This window comes from Musa acuminata, chromosome BXJ2-5 (assembly GCF_036884655.1).
Source record: "Musa acuminata AAA Group cultivar baxijiao chromosome BXJ2-5, Cavendish_Baxijiao_AAA, whole genome shotgun sequence".
NCBI classification, from domain to species: Eukaryota; Viridiplantae; Streptophyta; class Magnoliopsida; order Zingiberales; family Musaceae; genus Musa; species Musa acuminata.
In genome coordinates this window covers 19889480-19906910 of record NC_088342.1, presented here as the reverse complement: position 1 = coordinate 19906910, position 17431 = coordinate 19889480, and the positions used below count along the sequence as shown (strand labels likewise).

Genomic DNA, 17431 nt, shown 5'->3' with positions numbered 1-17431 from the left:
TATGTACGTTTTGTTGTTCCGCATGTGCTTCCAATATGTGCTAATTTTATTGTTCATACTATCCTTTTGTACTACGGTGTTTATGGAATACTGTGAACCTTTGCCAGAAATAGTAAAGGGAGTTATGCATAGAATCCATGATGCTCTGTCGGCCCCCTTTGACTTCACCCAAACAAGGGTGGATGGAGCTCCCAAATGTGGGAGACTTTTATTTGGTAGTCATCCAGAAATGGGTGAACCATATTCTATCTGTGATCCCACTACACCTTCTATGTATTTCATATAATATCCGGAGCTTTGGTTATAAGATTTTATATATGCTTTGGATAAGAATGAAATGTATGCAACATCAAATATGACATTTGAGCTTCTGTTTCGTAATTGTTCTTTGATATACTCTGAAATGGTTCATATATCGTTAATATGCTCCAAAATATTTCATATGTCATTAATATGTTCCAAAATGCTTCTTATGTCTTTGAAATATTCATATGCCATTGATACTCTTTGAAATATTTCATATACCATTGATATGTTTCGAATTGTCATTGATATGCTCTGAAACACTTCAAACGCCATTGATAAGCTCCGAAATGTTTCATTCGTTATTGATATGTTCCAGAATATTTTATATGCTATTGATATGCTCTAATTACTCTTTATTTCATTTCTTATGAACCAAATATGTTTGATTAAAATGATATTTGTGATTCTATATCTAATGAGATTATATCTATGAATTCTTGTATTCTACCTTACCCTTTGATATTTTATTTATTTAAAAACTTTTCACTTTTATCATGGATATGTTAGTTGCTTGTTAAGCTTTATATGGTCACTCTATTACTATATAAATTTTTCAAGATAGTTTGTGGAAAGCTATAAATATTAGTTTGTCGCTCGCTTAAATATTAAAATTGGGCTGAGGTAGTGGAAAGCTAGCCGATTTTGGGTATATCTTTATTAGTCGATATTTTTGTTGTATAAATACACTATATGTTTAATGAAATGTTGACGGTAAATTTAAACTTATGGGTTTCGTAAAAGTTTAAATGACCTCTTATGTTTAGGATTATGGAATATTAAGTTTAATTCATGTAATGATATGAACTTATGGTAAACGTTGGTTTTGTGATTGTATAGATTCCCACACTTGTGGATTTATGTTACGGTTATTGTTTTGGTGAGTTGGCTTCATATTTTATGAATCATCGAGCAATGGATTGTATGATTATAAACTGCATAGGTTTTATGGATCGTTAGGTATTCGAATGTTTTTAGTATCCTCAAATGTTAGTTTGGATCCTAGATTAATTTGTGATAAAATTTTAATATTATCGATTTCTTGGGCATGACATTATTGATCTTGATGATTTTTGTGATAAGTCTTGTTTTTAGGTTTTAAACATGATGCATGGTTTTTGTTAGGATCAATACGACACTAAGAGGAGGGGGTGAATTAATGCACTGATAAAAATTACATTGATTTGGAAAGTTTCGTTCGACAAAATCATTTTGTTAAAGCCCATATTGGAAAGTAATGACTTAGAATAAAAATTACAATGGTTCGGTCGTTATGACCTATGTCCACTTCTGACGCTTTCTTTGTCGAGGTCACCGACGTCCACTAATGGTCTTCCTTCAATAACCGAAGACTAACCACCTTCTTACAAAGCTTTCTCCTCTTCACATGTTTAGGAGTCAACCCTTTATAGCCCTCACATCTCTTCTCTAATAATAACAAAGCTGCAGAAAGAGAGGAGGAGGACACTTAGCACTTTTACAATTCTTTCACACCCCAACACTTTAATATTTTGTTCATAGTTTGATACCCTTTCATGCAGAAAGGAATGGGGTATTTATAAGCCCCAATGGCTTCAAAATTGGAGCAAAAAAGTATCTTATCCCAGGTTTCTAGGGTACTGATGGTACCATCACCAATACTGGGCGGTACTACTGTTTGACACTAACACTAAGCAATACCACTGCCCAATCTGGTGGTACTATCACCTGACAGAGCCTCGGAGACTGGGCTCTGGCGGTAGCACCGCTTGACAGGGCAGTACTACATCTTGGCAGCATTAACTGCCAGCGATACTACCACCCAAACAACTTGGGAGACCGAGTCTCAGGTAGTACCACCGTCGGCCCTGGCTTGGGTCACTGAATGGACCTTTTCTTGGCCCAATTCAATCCTAATTTGGGCCCAATTAGCCCCTAACTGAGTTAGTGGGATTACCTCCCAATCCTAACTCAATCTAAGTTCTAACCACAACAATTAAGGCATTAACTAAGCAATATTTATCTAGTATGTCAATTATTCTTTCGGAGAAGTCTCGATGAACTTCTAGTGAACTCTCGACATGCTTTTGGAGAACTCCCGATGAATTCATGGCGAACTCCTAATGAAATCTCGACGAGCTCCCGACGAACTCTCGGCAAGCTCCCGACGAACTCTCGACGAGCTCCTGACGAACTCTTGACAAGCTCTTGATGAACTCTCGGTGAGCTCCCAACGAACTCTCGGTGAGCTTCCGGCACATCGTCCGAATCTTCTTCATATTGTCCGATCTTTGACTCCGGCCCAATATATGCTTTATGCCTTATCCATTATCATAGTTAATCCTGCAACACTTATCTCAACACATAAATTAGATCATTAATTTATCAATTGATTTCATCATCAAAATCTGAGATTCGACAATCTTCTCTTTTTTTGTCATAACAACCAATTGGTGACGGAGTTAACCTTAACTCTCCCTATCTATATGCCATATTGAGATAAGGCACAATTGAATTCACAAGGAATCACACCTTTGAATTCAAGTTAAGCACTTTCAATCATAATGATCAAATGCAATATATTATATCAAAATTTTAATATGTTGTGCATCATTAAAGCATGCACAATTTTAAAACCTTACATTTTCATATAAATAAAAAAAATCCTTATTCTAGTTTTTCAATACATCTAATCCATCCAATTTAACATGGGAGGACGTGTGATAGAATGACCCTCATGATTGCTGGCAAAAGTCATCTCTCTTGGGTTTTAAACCAAATTGAGAGTAACCTTATTCCGATACTAATTGTTAGGATCAATATGGCACTAAAAGGAGGGTGAATTAGTGCAGTGATAAAAATTACGTTGATTTGGAAAGTTTCGTTCGACAAAATCGTTTCGTTAAAGTCCGTATCAGAAAGTAATGAAAGTAATGACTTAGAGTAAATGTAAAACATAGAGAGTAAATAATTAATGAAATAAAGTAGTAAGGAAAGAACATATCGGGTTTATAGTGGTTCGGTCATTGTGACCTACATCCACTTCTTATTCCTCCTTCGCTGAGGTTATCGGCATCCACTAATGGTCTTCCTTCAATAGGCGAAGACTAACCACCTTCTTACAAAGCTTTCTCCTTTTCTTGGGTTTAGGAGACAATCCTCACACCTCTTCTCTAATGATAACAAAGCTAAAGAAAAAGAGGAGGACACTTCAGGCACTTTTACAATTCTTTCACACCCCAACACTTCAAGATTTTGTTCATAATTTGATACCCTTTTATGCAAAAAGGAATGGGGTATTTATAGGCCCCAATAGCTTCAGAATTGGAGCAAAAAAGTGTCTCATCCCTGGTTTTCGAGGTACTAGCAGTACCACTGCCAGTACTAGGCGATACTATAGCCTGACACTCTAACACTAGGTGGTACCACCGCCTAGTCTAGTGGTACTATCGCATGACACTCTAACACTAGGTGGTACCACCGTCTAGTCTAGTGGTACTATCGCCTGATACTCTAACACTAGATGATACCATCGCCTAGTCTAGCGGTACCCTACATCTCTGAGTCATGAGCTTACTCTCTCATAACATAGTAAGAAAAGCTGAACATGTTAAAGTTAGATGCTGTAACTACAGAGAAAGGGGAAAATGATCTTGCAAAATTAGTAGATAGAAAACCATATCAAGATATAGAATCGTCTCTTCCCAATCATATCAGCAAGGATATTTCAGTGATTCAAAACCAAAATGAGAATAAACCTATGCCATCTGAATCAGATGATCTTCGTGCTGAAATCCAGAATATTGAGCTATATGCAGATAAGGCCGCTACTGGTGTCTGTCAAACTGTGAAAGACATATGCATGGATGAAAGTTTACCACATAAAAAGATTCTGTGAGAAAGTAGTGACACCATCAGCAACAAATACAGATGATAATCCAAGTGGACGACTTACAGAATGTGTGACTCTAATTATGCAGGATCTACAGATAGCTTCTGTTGTTGCTAAGAATGCTGCGGACCAATATTCACTTTGTAGCTTAGTTGAACTTGAAGACAAGCAGAAGGCAGATGTGCATATTACAAAACATTTATCTGACCATAATATCAGTTTTCAGCCATTGCTTTCTACTGGAGATTTTGACATGGTTCCTCGTCAATTGGATACAAACAAATTCAATCGATTGCATATTTTTCATAGGCCCAACTAACCCCTAATTGGGTTGGCCCAATTCCAATCCTAAATACGTGCTAACTATGAAATTTAAGACATTTCCTAAGCTAAACAAGTCTGTAAGTCTAGGTTTCTTCCGGCGAGCTTCTGGCGATCTTCCAATGATCTTCCGATGATCTCTTGGCAATTTTTCAACGGACTCCCAACAAGCTCCTGGACTTCACGACGATCTTCTTGGCGAGTTTCGACGAGCTTCTCTGGTAAGCTCTAGGACTTCTCGGTAGAACATCCGACGAATGTTCGAACTTCCGACGAACTCTTGAACTCCTAACGAAATCGCGTTCATGACTCCAGGACATCGATCTAGACAATTAATACTAAGCATGAATCATATTGTTTGGTATGTCATTGGACCCTCGATGCTTCGTCCGATTCTTCGGCGTATCGTCCTCTCTTGCGACCTATTGCCCAATCAGCCAGTTGACTCCGCAACTCCATTATCCTTGACGTAATATCCGCTCTTCTTGGCCCGATACCCGAATCCATAGCCCGAAGCCTTCTGTCGATACGTCAACCGATCCTCCGGCTCGATGTCCAATCTTCTGACATGTTCCACCGGCCCAACATGATTCTTCCTGCTTTAATTGTTTCATCCTAGTCGAAGCATCCTACATCACTTAAAACGCAGATTAAATCATAAATACATATCAATTGGTTTCATTATCAAAATCTGAGATTCAACAATCTCCACCTTTTTTATGATGATAACCAATTGATGACGGAGTTCACCTTAATTCCCGTAGTTTAAACAAACTCTCCCTATCAATATTCCATATTGATATAACCTTGAATTCAGGCTGAATTCAAGTCATTGCAAATTTCATTATGAATATTTGCAACACATCATCTATTAGGATCAAAAGTCGGCACTAAGAGAGGGGTGAATTAGTGCAGTGGTAAAATAACGTCGGTTTGAAAATTTCGTATGATAAAAACCGTTTACGTTGAAAACCGATCTCAGAAATATCTTAACTTGAAGCACGTTTGTAAATGAATTGAAGACAGTAAGCACTTAAAGAGGTTTGCAGTAAGGTAATAGCAAGAATAAAATGCAAACCAGAGAATACGACAGTTTTAGAGTGGTTCGATCAACATGACCTACATCCACTTTCGGCTTCCTCCTCCGACGAGGTCACCAGCGTCCACTAGAGGCCTTCCTTCAATAGGTGAAGGCCAATCACCTTTTACACCCCTCTTCTCCTTTTACCGGGTTTAGGAGATGACCCTTACAAGCACTCACTCTCCTCTCTTAAACAGAATTCTAACACTTAGACTTGTAGGAGGGAATTTCTAAAGAGATTGCAGTAGCGTTTCTTTGCTTTTCGACTCTTTGTGCTTATGTGTTTTAACCAGGGATGAGAGGGGTATTTATAGGCTTCTAGTTGATTTAAACTTGGAGTTTAAAACTTTCCCATCCCAGGTTCCCCGGGCATGGGCGATACCACCGCCTACGTTGGGCGATACAACCGCCCTATGTCAGTCTGACTGACACTGCCCTGGGCGGTACCACCTCCCAAGTCTGGCGGTACCACTACCCAGACTGGTGGTACCACCGCCTAGGGGGTAGTGCTGAGCGGTATCACCGCCCAAACTAGTGGTACCATCGCCTGACATAGTCTCGAAGATTGTGCCATGACGGTGAGACTTCTTGGGGCACTGTTTGGGCCTCTTATTGGGCCCAACATAATTCTTACATGGGCCTAGCTAGCCCCTAATTGGGTTGGCCCAAATCCAAGTCCAATTACGTGCTAACTACGAAATCCTAAGACATTTGCTAAGCTAAACATGTCCCTATGTCTATTCTTCCGACGAGCTTCCGACGAGCTTCTGGTGAACTTCCGATGATCTTTCAGCAATGTTCCGGTGGACTCCCGGCAAGCTCCTGGACTTCATAACGATCTTCTTGACAAGTTTCGATGAGCTTCTCTAACAAGATCCAAGACTTCTCGATTGGTTCCGACATAACTTCCGACGAATGTCCGGACTTTCGACAAACTCTCGAACTCCCAACGAAATCGCGTCTTTGACTCCGGGACTTCATTTTGCTTAATGACTTGCTATCGTAGTTAATCCTGCACATGTAAAACATACTTTGATCTAGACAATTAATACTAAGCATTAATCAAGTTGTCCAGCATGTCATTGGTCCCTCGACGCTTCGTCCGATTCTTCGACGCATCATCCTCTCTTGCGGCCTATTGCCCAATCAATCATTTGACTCCGCAACTCCGATATCCTTGGCGCAATATCCACTCTTCTTGGCCCGATGCCTGAATCTACAGCCCGAAGCCTTCTGTCGATACGTCGACCGTTCCTCCGGCCCGATGTCTAATCTTTTGACATGTTTTCCTCCGGCACAACATGATTTTTCCTGCTTTAATTGTCTTATCCTAATCGAAGCATCCTGTGTCACTCAAAATGCAGATTAAAATATAAACACATATCGATTGATTTCATCATCAAAATCTGAGATTCAACAATCTCCCCCTTTTTGATGATGACTGTTAGGATCGAGAGCACTAAGAGGGGGGGGGGGGTGAATTAGTGCAGCGGAAATCTTTCAGCGATTAAAAATGAAAGCTGCGTTCGTTCGATAAAAACGATTTCGATGTAAAAGCTGATTTTAAGATTACTTAAGATTAAGCGCAGTTTTACTTCTAAACGCAGTTTACGTCTAAACACAATTTACGTTTAAATGCAGTTTGCGTCTAAATGCAGTTTTACGTCTAAACGCAGATTTACGTCTAAACGCAGATTTACGTCTAAACGCAGATTTACGTCTAAACTCAGTTTATGTCTAAAACGCAGTTTTACGTTTAAACGTAGTTTGCGTCTAAACGCAGATTTACGTCTAAACGCAGATTTACGTCTAAACGCAGATTTACGTCTAAACTCAGTTTACGTCTAAAACGTCTAAACACAGTTTGGGCAGTTTTACGTCTAAACGCAATTTTACGTCTAGACGCAGTTTCAAAGGGATCTGAACTTAGAAACTCGTTCGTAAAAGCGCAGAAGACAGTTTTGCAGAATCAAGGCATAAACGTAAACTGCAATGTAAATATCGTACGAAAACACTGGTTTACGTCTGAAAGCAGATTCGGACAGATCAGCACTTAGAAACTTGTTCGTGAAGGTGCAGAAGACAGTTTTGCAGAATCAAAACGTAAACGTAAACTGTAATGTACGAAAACACCGATTTACGTCTGAATGCAGATTAGGAAAGAACATCACTTAGAACTTGTTCGTAAAAGCGCAGAGAGCAGTAGTTATGAAGGAGGTTTGCAGTAATGATAAAGTGCTCAAAATAAACGCAAACCAGAGATTTAGAGTGGTTCGGTCAGTCTTGACCTACTCCACTTTTGGCTTCCTCCACCGACGAGGTCACCGACGTCAACTAGAGGCCTTCCTTCAATAGGCGAAGGCCAACTGCCCTTTTACAGTTTCTCTCCTTTTGACAGGCTCAGGAGACAACCTTTACAGACCTTTCTCTCCTCACTTTACAACTCAAAACTTGAAGAACAGAAGGAGGAGACTTAAAAGCTTTACAATACTTTTGAGCTCTTAGAATCACAGAAAAGATCAAGATTTCGGTGTAGGTCTGTATCTTTTCAGTGCTGAATGGGTGGGGTATTTATAGGCCCCAACCCAATTCATATTTGGAGCTCAAAACGATCAAATCCCGGAATTCCGGGATCAGGCGGTTGCACCTCTTGACTGGAGAGGTTGCACCGCCTGGCAGAGCTCGAAGACTGAGCCCAGGCGGTTGCACCTCTCTGTCAGGGGCGGTTGCATGGCCTGAGTCTAGCTCGGAGACTGAGCCCCAGGCGGTGCCACCTCTTGACTGAGGCGGTTGCACCTCTCTGCCAGAGCTCGAAGACCGAGCTCAGACGGTGCCACCTCTTTGTCAGGGAGGTTGCACCGCCCAGTCTTGCTCGAAGACTGAGCTCAGGCGGTGCCACCTCCTGGCTGGGGAGTTTGCACCGCCCAGTCTCGCTGGGAGACTTAGCCCAGGCGGTGCCACCTCCTGGCCTGGGCGGTTGCACCTCCTGGTGCAATCAGGGTCCGAATGGTTAGCTCCATTCGGCCCAATTTCAGTCTTTCAGGGGCCCAATTGCCCCAAGATTAAGCCAATGGGATCACCTCCCATTTTCCAACTTAATCAACGTGCTAACTACGATTAAATCTAAGACAATTTCTGCAGCTTTGCTTCGGTGCGTCAATCGCTTCTTCCGGCGAGTTTCCGGCGAACTTCCGTCGATCATCCGATGAACCCTCGGTGATGCTCCTGCGGACTTCCGGCAAACTCCTGGACTTTGCGACGATCCACTTGGCGAGTTCCGACGAGCTTCGCTTGGCAAGCTTCTGGACTTCTCGGATCTGTTCTCGCAGAACCTCCGACGACCGTCCGAACTTCCGTCGAACTCTCGAACTCCCAACGTGATCATGAACTTGACTCCAGCGCAACTCCTGCTGCTTGTCTAACTTTCATCGTAGTTAATCCTGCACACTTATCTCAATACATAGATTAGACAAACAAATGACAATTGACTTCATCATCAAAATCCGAGATTCAACAATGACAACCAATCGACGACGGAGTTAACCTTAACTCCCGGAGTTTAAACAAACTCCCCCTATCAATATGCCTTATTGATAGAAACTCTTGGATTCAAAAATCCAAGCAACATGTCATGATCAAATCATGCATGACATCAACATACTTCTCCCCCTTTGTCATCAACAAAAAGGAGAAGTTCCAACTCTCGTGTGTTTAGAAATTCAAGTTCAAATCGTTGTATGAAAAACATAATATCAAGTTTTATCATCATGCAACTTGAAGCTAGAAAATTTAGCAAGTGTTATATCATGCTTAGAACATTCAAGCTATCAAGTTGTAGATATGCAAGTTTTACAACATTCAAACTAGCAATAATTTAGAGTTGTGCAAGTTTGCAAATTTGCATTTCTTTACGATGTTTGAGCTAGCAATTTTGCTTCCGTTGCAAAGTGCAAGTTAGCATGTTTTGCATCTTGAGATAGGCAAGAGAGCACTTTTGGTATGCAAATTTATAGTATGCAAGCTATCAAATTTTACACATAAAAATGTTAGCAAAATTTTACATCTTTTGAGATGTGCAAGATGGATTATTTGGCCTTCTTTTTGAAATGTGTAACTTGGCAAACATTGCTTCTCTTGATATTTGCAAGATAGCACTTCTTGCTTCCTTTTTGAGATTAGCAAGCTAGCAAGTTTACCTCTTTTTGAATTGGTATCAGAGCCTCATGATTTCACAGTTGGTTTAACACCTAAGAGAAATGGCTCTTTACGGCTTTCAAGAGGGTCACTCTCTCATTCGTCCTCCCTTTTTCAATGGGACGGACTACACTTATTAGAAAACTCGAATGAGAGTTCTCTTGCTTTCTTTGGATTTGAACTTATGGAACATTATCAAATCCAGTTTTAAAAGGTCTTCTCTTCCAATGAAAGATTGGAATGATTTGGAGAAGAAGACTTTTTCTTTAAATGCTAGAGCTATGAATGTTCTATTTTGCGCCTTAGATAAAACTGAGTTTAATCGGGTTTTCTTGTATGAAATGACTTTTGATATTTGGCACATTCTTAAAACCACACACGAAGGCATAAGTAGTGTTAAGGATTCTAAAGTTATTTTTTTTATGTATGATTTTGAACTTTTTCGAATGAAACCAAGTAAGACTATTGGAGACATATACACCCGTTTTACGGATATCGTCAATAGTCTAAAAGGACTTAGTAGAAGTTTTTTGGATTTTGAACTCGTTAACAAGATTTTATGATCACTTTCAAAAAATTGGGATTCGAAAATAATGGCAATACACGAAACAAAAGATTTAAATATTTTTCCACTTGAAGAACTTATCGGTTCATTGATGACATATGAAATGGTGCACAATGCACATGATGAACAAAACCATCTTCCAAAGAATATAAAAGATTTGGTACTTAGAATATTTGAAGACCACTCAAGCATAAGCTCAAATGATAGTGAATATGAACTCCTCACTAATAAATTTAAAAAGTTCATGAAACAAAAATTAAAGAATAAAAATAACGTAACTATTTGCTTTGAATGCAAGAAGAAGAACATAAATTGGGAGGAATCAAGCTCCTCCGAAGACGAGGAGAAAATCAACAAAGACAAGGTGGCAAACTAGGCCTTAACGTCTTTCGACGTTGAGGTAATCAAAATGCCCCTAGTTTACTTTGAAATTACATGATGCTTTTCATAAATTGTTTTTAATTTAGTTTAAAAAAATTATACAAATTTTTTTAATTGCATGTTTTATGATGTAACGAAAATGTAAAAATAAAATTGAATCCTGCTTACCTTTCTAGTGATTTTAAAAAATAATCATGAAAATTGCATGTGTTATGAAAATATAACAAAATGTTATATTTAAATGTAATGATAATCCTATGTATGTTTTTGAAAAATTTCTTCTTGATGATTTCCGATTTTGATTGAAAAATGATTTAAGCCTTATGAAATCATGCTTGAGGCTTTAATGATGTAATGAAGTAATAATGCACATCTTGATGATTTTCATATTACCTTTTATTATTTTAAATGAAAATGCTCTTATACCAATTGTCAGGATCAAGAGTCGCTAAGAGGGGGGTGAATTAGTGCAGCGGTAAAATAACGTCAGTTTGAAACTTTCGTACGATAAAAATCGTTTACGTTGAAAACCAATCTCGGAAATATCTTGACTTGAAGCATATTCGTAAATGAATTGAAGGTAGTAAGCACTTAAAGAGGTTTGCAGTAAGGTAATAACAAGAATAAAATGCAAACCATAGAACACGGTAGTTTTAGAGTGGTTCGGTCAACGTGACCTACTTCCATTTTCGGCTTCCTCCTCCGACGATGTCACCGACGTCTACTAGAGGCCTTCCTTTAATAGGCAAAGGCCAATCACTTTTTACACCCCTCTTCTCGTTTTACCGGGTTTAGGAGATAACCCTTACAAGCACTCACTCTTCTCTCTTAAACAGAATTCTAACACTTAGACTTGGAGGAGGGAATTTCTAAAGAGATTGCGGTAATGTTTCTTTGCTTTTAGACTCTCTGTGTTTATATATTTTAACTAGGGATGAGAGGTGTATTTATAAGCTTCAAGTTGATTCAAACTTGGAGCTTAAAACTTTCCCATCCGGGTTTCCCAAGCATAGGCGATACCACCGCCTAGTGTCATTCTGACTAACACTGCCCTAGGTGGTACCATCGCCCAAGTCTGGCGGTACCACCGCCTGGGGTGCAGTGCTGGGTGGTACCACTGCCCAGACTAGCGGTACCGCCATCTAGCACCCTATCAGGGGCGATACAACTGCTCAGACTAGCGGTACCATCGCCTGACACAATCTCGAAGACTGTGCCACGACGGTGAGACTTTTGGGGTACTATTTGGGCCTCTTATTGAGCCCAACATAGTTCTTACATAGGCCTAGCTGGCCCCTAATTGGGTTGGCCCAAATCCAAGCCCAATTACATGCTAACTACGAAATCCTAAGATATTTGCTAAGCTAAACAAGTCCCTATGTCTATTCTTCCGGCGAACTTCCGACGATCTCTCGGTAATGTTCCGGTGGACTCCTGGAAAGCTCTTGGACTTCACAACGATCTTCTTGGCGAGTTCCAACGAGCTTCTCTGGCAAGCTCCGAGACTTCTCAGTTGGTTCCGATAGAATTTTTGACGAACGTCTGGACTTCCGATGAACTCTCGAACTCCCAACAAAATCGCGTCCTTGACTCCGGGACTTCATTTTGCTTCATGTCTTGCTATTATAGTTAATCGTGCACATGTAAAACACACTTCAATCTAAACAATTAATACTAAGCATTAATCAAGTTGTCTCGCATGTCATTGGTCCCTCGACGCTTTGTCCGATTCTTCAATGCATCATCCTCTCTTGCGACCTATTGCCCAATCGGCTAGTTGACTCTGCAACTCCAATATCCTTGGCGTAATATCCGCTCTTCTTGGCCCGATGCCCAAATCCACGGCCCGAAGCCTTTTGTCGATACGTCGACCGTTCCTCCGATCCTACGTCCAATCTTTTGACATGTTTTCCTCCGACACAACATGATTTTTCCTGCTTTAATTATCTCATCCTGATCGAAGCATCCTATGTCACTCAAAACTTAGATTAAAACATAAACACATATCGATTGGTTTCATCATCAAAATCTGAGATTCAACATCAATATTTTTTTCTTCACTTTTTTCAAGTGACCTGTTCAACCTTGCTTCATGTGCTTGCAAGGAACCTATTAGTTCATCAAATGAATATGTAGATAAATCTTTTGATTCCTCAATTGCGACAACAACATTATCAAATTTCGAAGTTAAACTTCTCAAAACTTTTACAATAATTATATGATCAGGAAGATGTTCACCATACGATTTCATTTGACTAACAATTTCAATCACTCGAGAAAGAAAATCTTATATCGATTCATTATTTTTCATGAACAAAATTTCAAACTCACGATGGAGGGTTTGAAGTTTTACCATAATCACCCTTGACGAGCCTTGAAATTTATTTTGAAGTATCAACCAAGCTTGCTTTGAGGTTGTCGCTGTTGTAATTCTTGAGAAGATTATCTTATGTACAACTTATTGAATGAAGAACAATGCCTATGAGTCCTTTCTATTTTCCCTCAACTTGATTTCGTCATTTGGATCCGCATATCCATTCTCTATTAAGTCCCAAAAATTTTAAGACTTGAATAGAGTCTTCATCTTGATACTCCAAAATTCATAGTATTTACCCGAGAAGATGGGAATAAGGGATTGAGACATGGAATTATCATTGAAAGTCATAATTCCAATTCATATTGAAACTAGGGTCTGATACCACAAATGTTGGAGATGGAGGAGCAAGAAAAAAACATAATACTATGATATGAGTAAAAAGAATCTTTTCGATTCAAAAAATTGATATAATATTTAAAATAAGAGGATTAACATAGAACATTTACAATATATTCTCAAGTGTATTCTTCCTTCTATCTTGCAACTATCTAAATAACTATTAGATCATGGTAACTTCCAAGATAATTACTATGAATTAATTCTCAACACTCTGTCAAGCGAGCCGAGGCTGCTGAGGTCGATCTTGATAACGAGGGATAAGAGCACGACGAAGTTGTTGGGACGGAGGTGGCGGGCATCGCCGAGAGAGACGAGGAGGCCGGAGAGGAATGGGATGATGTCGAGAAGGAAAAACCAATTAACTCTACGATCCGATCCCGACCGTTGGATCATGGAATGCGTTGTGCTTACTCCGGTAGTGCTCTCAGTTCCCACTTAGAACTCGAGGATGGTGTGGCTTCGTAAGGGGAGGACGATGGTTGTACTGACCTCGAAGCATGAGAAGAACCCATGAATTCTGTCTCCGGTACGCCATTGTGCCGGCAAAACCCCACAATCAGGGTTTCAGCCTCGTCGATCAAGTCGTCGCCTTCCATGCCTCCAAGGGGATCGAACTCCGCCACAGCGACTGCCAACGCGGTGATGGAAGAGACGATCTTCTTAATAGCAAAGTCCCCATAGTGGGGCTTGAAGAGGATGGAGAAGGAGGGGTCGACGGCACAGGAGCGGGCGAGAAGGCTGAACTCAGCAACCAAGGAGACGGGGCCTCCCATGTCGGGCGAGCCGACGGGACCGAGGCCGGTCTTGATAACGAGGGATAAGAGGGCGGCGGCATTGTTGGGATGGTCGGAAAGGCGGAAGGAGGGGTTGGCGGTAAAAGCGGTGGAGAGGTCAAGACGGAGGTGGCGGGCAGCGCCGAGGGGGACGAGGAGGCCGGAGAGGAATGGGATGATGCCCAGAAGGAAAAACGGGTAGATGATAAGAATATTTGCATCTATTTACATAAGGGTTTTTTTATTATATTTAAAAAATTATAAATAATAAAAAGGATCGTGAACGGTAATTAAAAATAAAATACAAAAAAAAGGCTCAAAAAGAAACATCAGTGAAACACATAACTGGATGATCACAGGATCCCAACACATCATAAATAAGCCTTGGGAAATTGACAATGCGACTACGAACAAATCCTCTGGTAAAGCCAGGGCAAACCATTTTTAAAATGAGACAATGTGAAATCCTCCTCAGGTCACGACCGAATGACGACGCTTTCCCAAATGATGGAATTTGTTTTCATCCCTAGCAATCTAAAGCCCACTACTGTAACTGTGACTTGAGATGGCTGTCTACTTTCAGAAAGGCCGATAGCGCATGGAGCTCTTGAATCTGGGAGCCTTCCTGCATAAGGGGAAAAAAACAAAAGGATTAGGACAAGGTGGGGTGGGGCGAAATCAAGAAAAAAGAGATGAGCCAACGATGACGTAGACTCTAACCCATAACCGTAAGGGGCGGAGAAACGTGGTGGTGCCATGAACGCCCTCCTGACGGGTCGTCCCATGTATGGATTGAACCGCCGTGGGCGGAACTGCTTCTTTCCTGGGATATTAGTTCGCTTAGCCGTCACCTGCGATGAGACATGATTGCTTGAACAAAAGACGTACATACATTTGCTGGAAATTTTGATTCCGTACTCTGATTCGACGGCCGTGTAAAAAAGATTCATTCAATTTTAGAGCTTCTTGAACAGCCTCGAGCTCCAGGAATTCAACGTAGGCAAAACCCTTCGGCTGGCCAAATGTATCCGTCAGAATAGTCACCCTGTTAACTGTCCCACTTGACTGGAAATGCATCCGTACTACTTCCGACGTGCAAGCATAATCCACCTGCATTGTTAATCGACAAGTGCAAGCAGGCCATCATCCGTAGCAGTTAGTCATAAAATGCAAGGTCAGATTAGTTTAATTTTGAAGTTATAACATTAAGATTAGTTTAATTTTGAAGTTATAACATTAAGATTAGTTTAATTTTGAATATGCATAAAAATTAAAATTGATTTATAAGGATGTTATAAATGTATAATTATAAAATAATAATTTAGATTTAATACAATTAAAATATTAATTATTTTATTAAATTAAGTTATAATAATTGATATGAAGATCAATCTAGTATTATGATAAACTTGAGTGCCCATGCAGGTCAAAGATTCTCATATTCAACGAAGTTAACAGCCAAACTACCCAACCGTATTGACAACTAGCGACTCCAATCAAATCAAAATGCAAGAGCTCTGATTATATGGAAAGTCATTAGATTAAACCAATCTATGTGAAAAAGTAGCATCAGTGATCTTTCATGCGTCTACGTTATCCTCTACACTATAAACGCATTGACCAGAACAGCAACATACATCACTTCATTGTTTATCCATGCAGGCAGCCATCAAATCTCGCACGGATGAACAAGCAAGTGAACTGATGTCTCAGAACAGCCATAATATTTCCCAAGTGCAGTACCGAGCATTACATGGTATAAAAACTCTCATGAGTGAGGTGTTGACAAGACTACGGAATTGTGGACTTACATTGCCAACAAATACAGATCGAGAATCAACCTCCGCTTTACTTGTTTCACTTGCAGATGTGCTAGCAGGATCTACACACATACACGAAAGAAAGAAGAAAAACATGTGTCATGCAGACTCATCTAGCCAAGAAACATAATGGGGCTATTTTCATATCAAATGAAAACAATATTAGCGTGTAAACGAACGCTTTTCAAATAGTAGAAAAATGGGAAGTGCACAAGCATGCAAAATAAGAAATTTCAGGTCAGAGTTACAACACACTTCATAAATTGCATCCAAAATCCTAAATAGATTTCAACCTCATCCTACTTTGTTATCAAATTCTGTATACTTGTGACCATTTCTTGAGCAATAGAACTTCAATTAGCTACAATTAAACCACAATTAACAGAATTTAAGATCAATTTTTGGAAAAAAGATAGAACATTGATTAGTTAAGCTAAAACCACAATTAACAGAGCTGCAAAACTAATGGCACTTGTTAATGGAGCTCCAAATGGACGTGCAACTAGAAGCACTCTAGGATTGAGGAAGGGGGACGATAGAGACCTTGGATGGCGCTCATCTCCTTCTCGACCTTTGCCTGTATCTCGCGCAGGGCAGCGGCCTCCTCGTCCATCGCCTTGAGCCGCTTCTTCATCTCGCCCAATTCCTGCAACGGGATCCGGTACTACGGTTAGGAACCTTGTGTGATCTCGAGGGAGGGCAAGGAAGGAGTACCGCGGCGGTGTTAGAGGTTTCGACGTCGGCAACCGAGTCGACTTCGTCGGGGATCTCTCCACCGTAGATCTCATGCTCTTCCTCCTCCATTCCCGCTCGAACCGTCGTCTATTCTATTCGATAGGGAAGTCGGTCCAACCCAAAAAGCTAATGCTCGGCTTTGTTGACTCGGACGGAAACCTCTTTATAACGATCTCCAATAGGATTAAAATGTTATCGGATTACCGAAACACCCTTCCATCTAATACCAGAATTAAACCGGTTTAAAGCAAGTAATAATCATCGTTAGTTAACAATTATAAATTTAAATAATATATAATTACTTATATTGATAAATAATTATACAAAATTGATCTTAAAATTGAAATGTATTATAAAATAATACATAATATAATGATATTATTCGTATATTTTTCAAATAAAAAATAAAATAATTTATTAATTAAACCAATAAATGTTAACTATTAATTGAATCCTATATCATTATAGCGTTGCCAAATAATTAAATATTAATATCTAACTAACATATTATTTGATAACTAATGTTTAACTTATTTAAATTTTTTCAAAATTAGCAGTATCCAATCCAAGATCAATGTCACTTACCATTTCATGTTATAAAACTATTAAGGATGTCCAAAACTTTTTCGAAACTAATAAAGAGAATTCAAAGGAATATGATTTTTTAATAA

The 17431-nt window shown here is 39.7% G+C and overlaps 1 protein-coding gene across 3 annotated transcripts; it reads right to left on the bottom strand.

Moving 5' to 3' along the window:
• Positions 1 to 14655: 14655 nt before the first annotated feature.
• LOC103972940 (polyadenylate-binding protein 2-like) lies at positions 14656 to 16873 on the bottom strand. 3 transcript variants are annotated; one of them, XM_065107386.1, is made up of 6 exons: positions 16740 to 16873; positions 16569 to 16671; positions 16017 to 16087; positions 15124 to 15315; positions 14926 to 15056; positions 14656 to 14830 (listed from the first exon to the last, which is right to left on the bottom strand). In XM_065107386.1, exons 1-6 carry the CDS (start codon positions 16827 to 16829, stop codon positions 14785 to 14787), a joined length of 633 nt encoding a protein of 210 aa, XP_064963458.1. In that variant the 5' UTR covers positions 16830 to 16873; the 3' UTR covers positions 14656 to 14784. The 3 variants fall into 3 exon arrangements, with proteins under 3 accessions (XP_064963458.1, XP_009385628.1, XP_009385631.1); XM_009387353.3 differs by having other exon boundaries at positions 16704 to 16868; XM_009387356.3 differs by having other exon boundaries at positions 16569 to 16689; positions 16740 to 16829.
• Between the last annotated feature and the right edge of the window lie 558 nt (positions 16874 to 17431).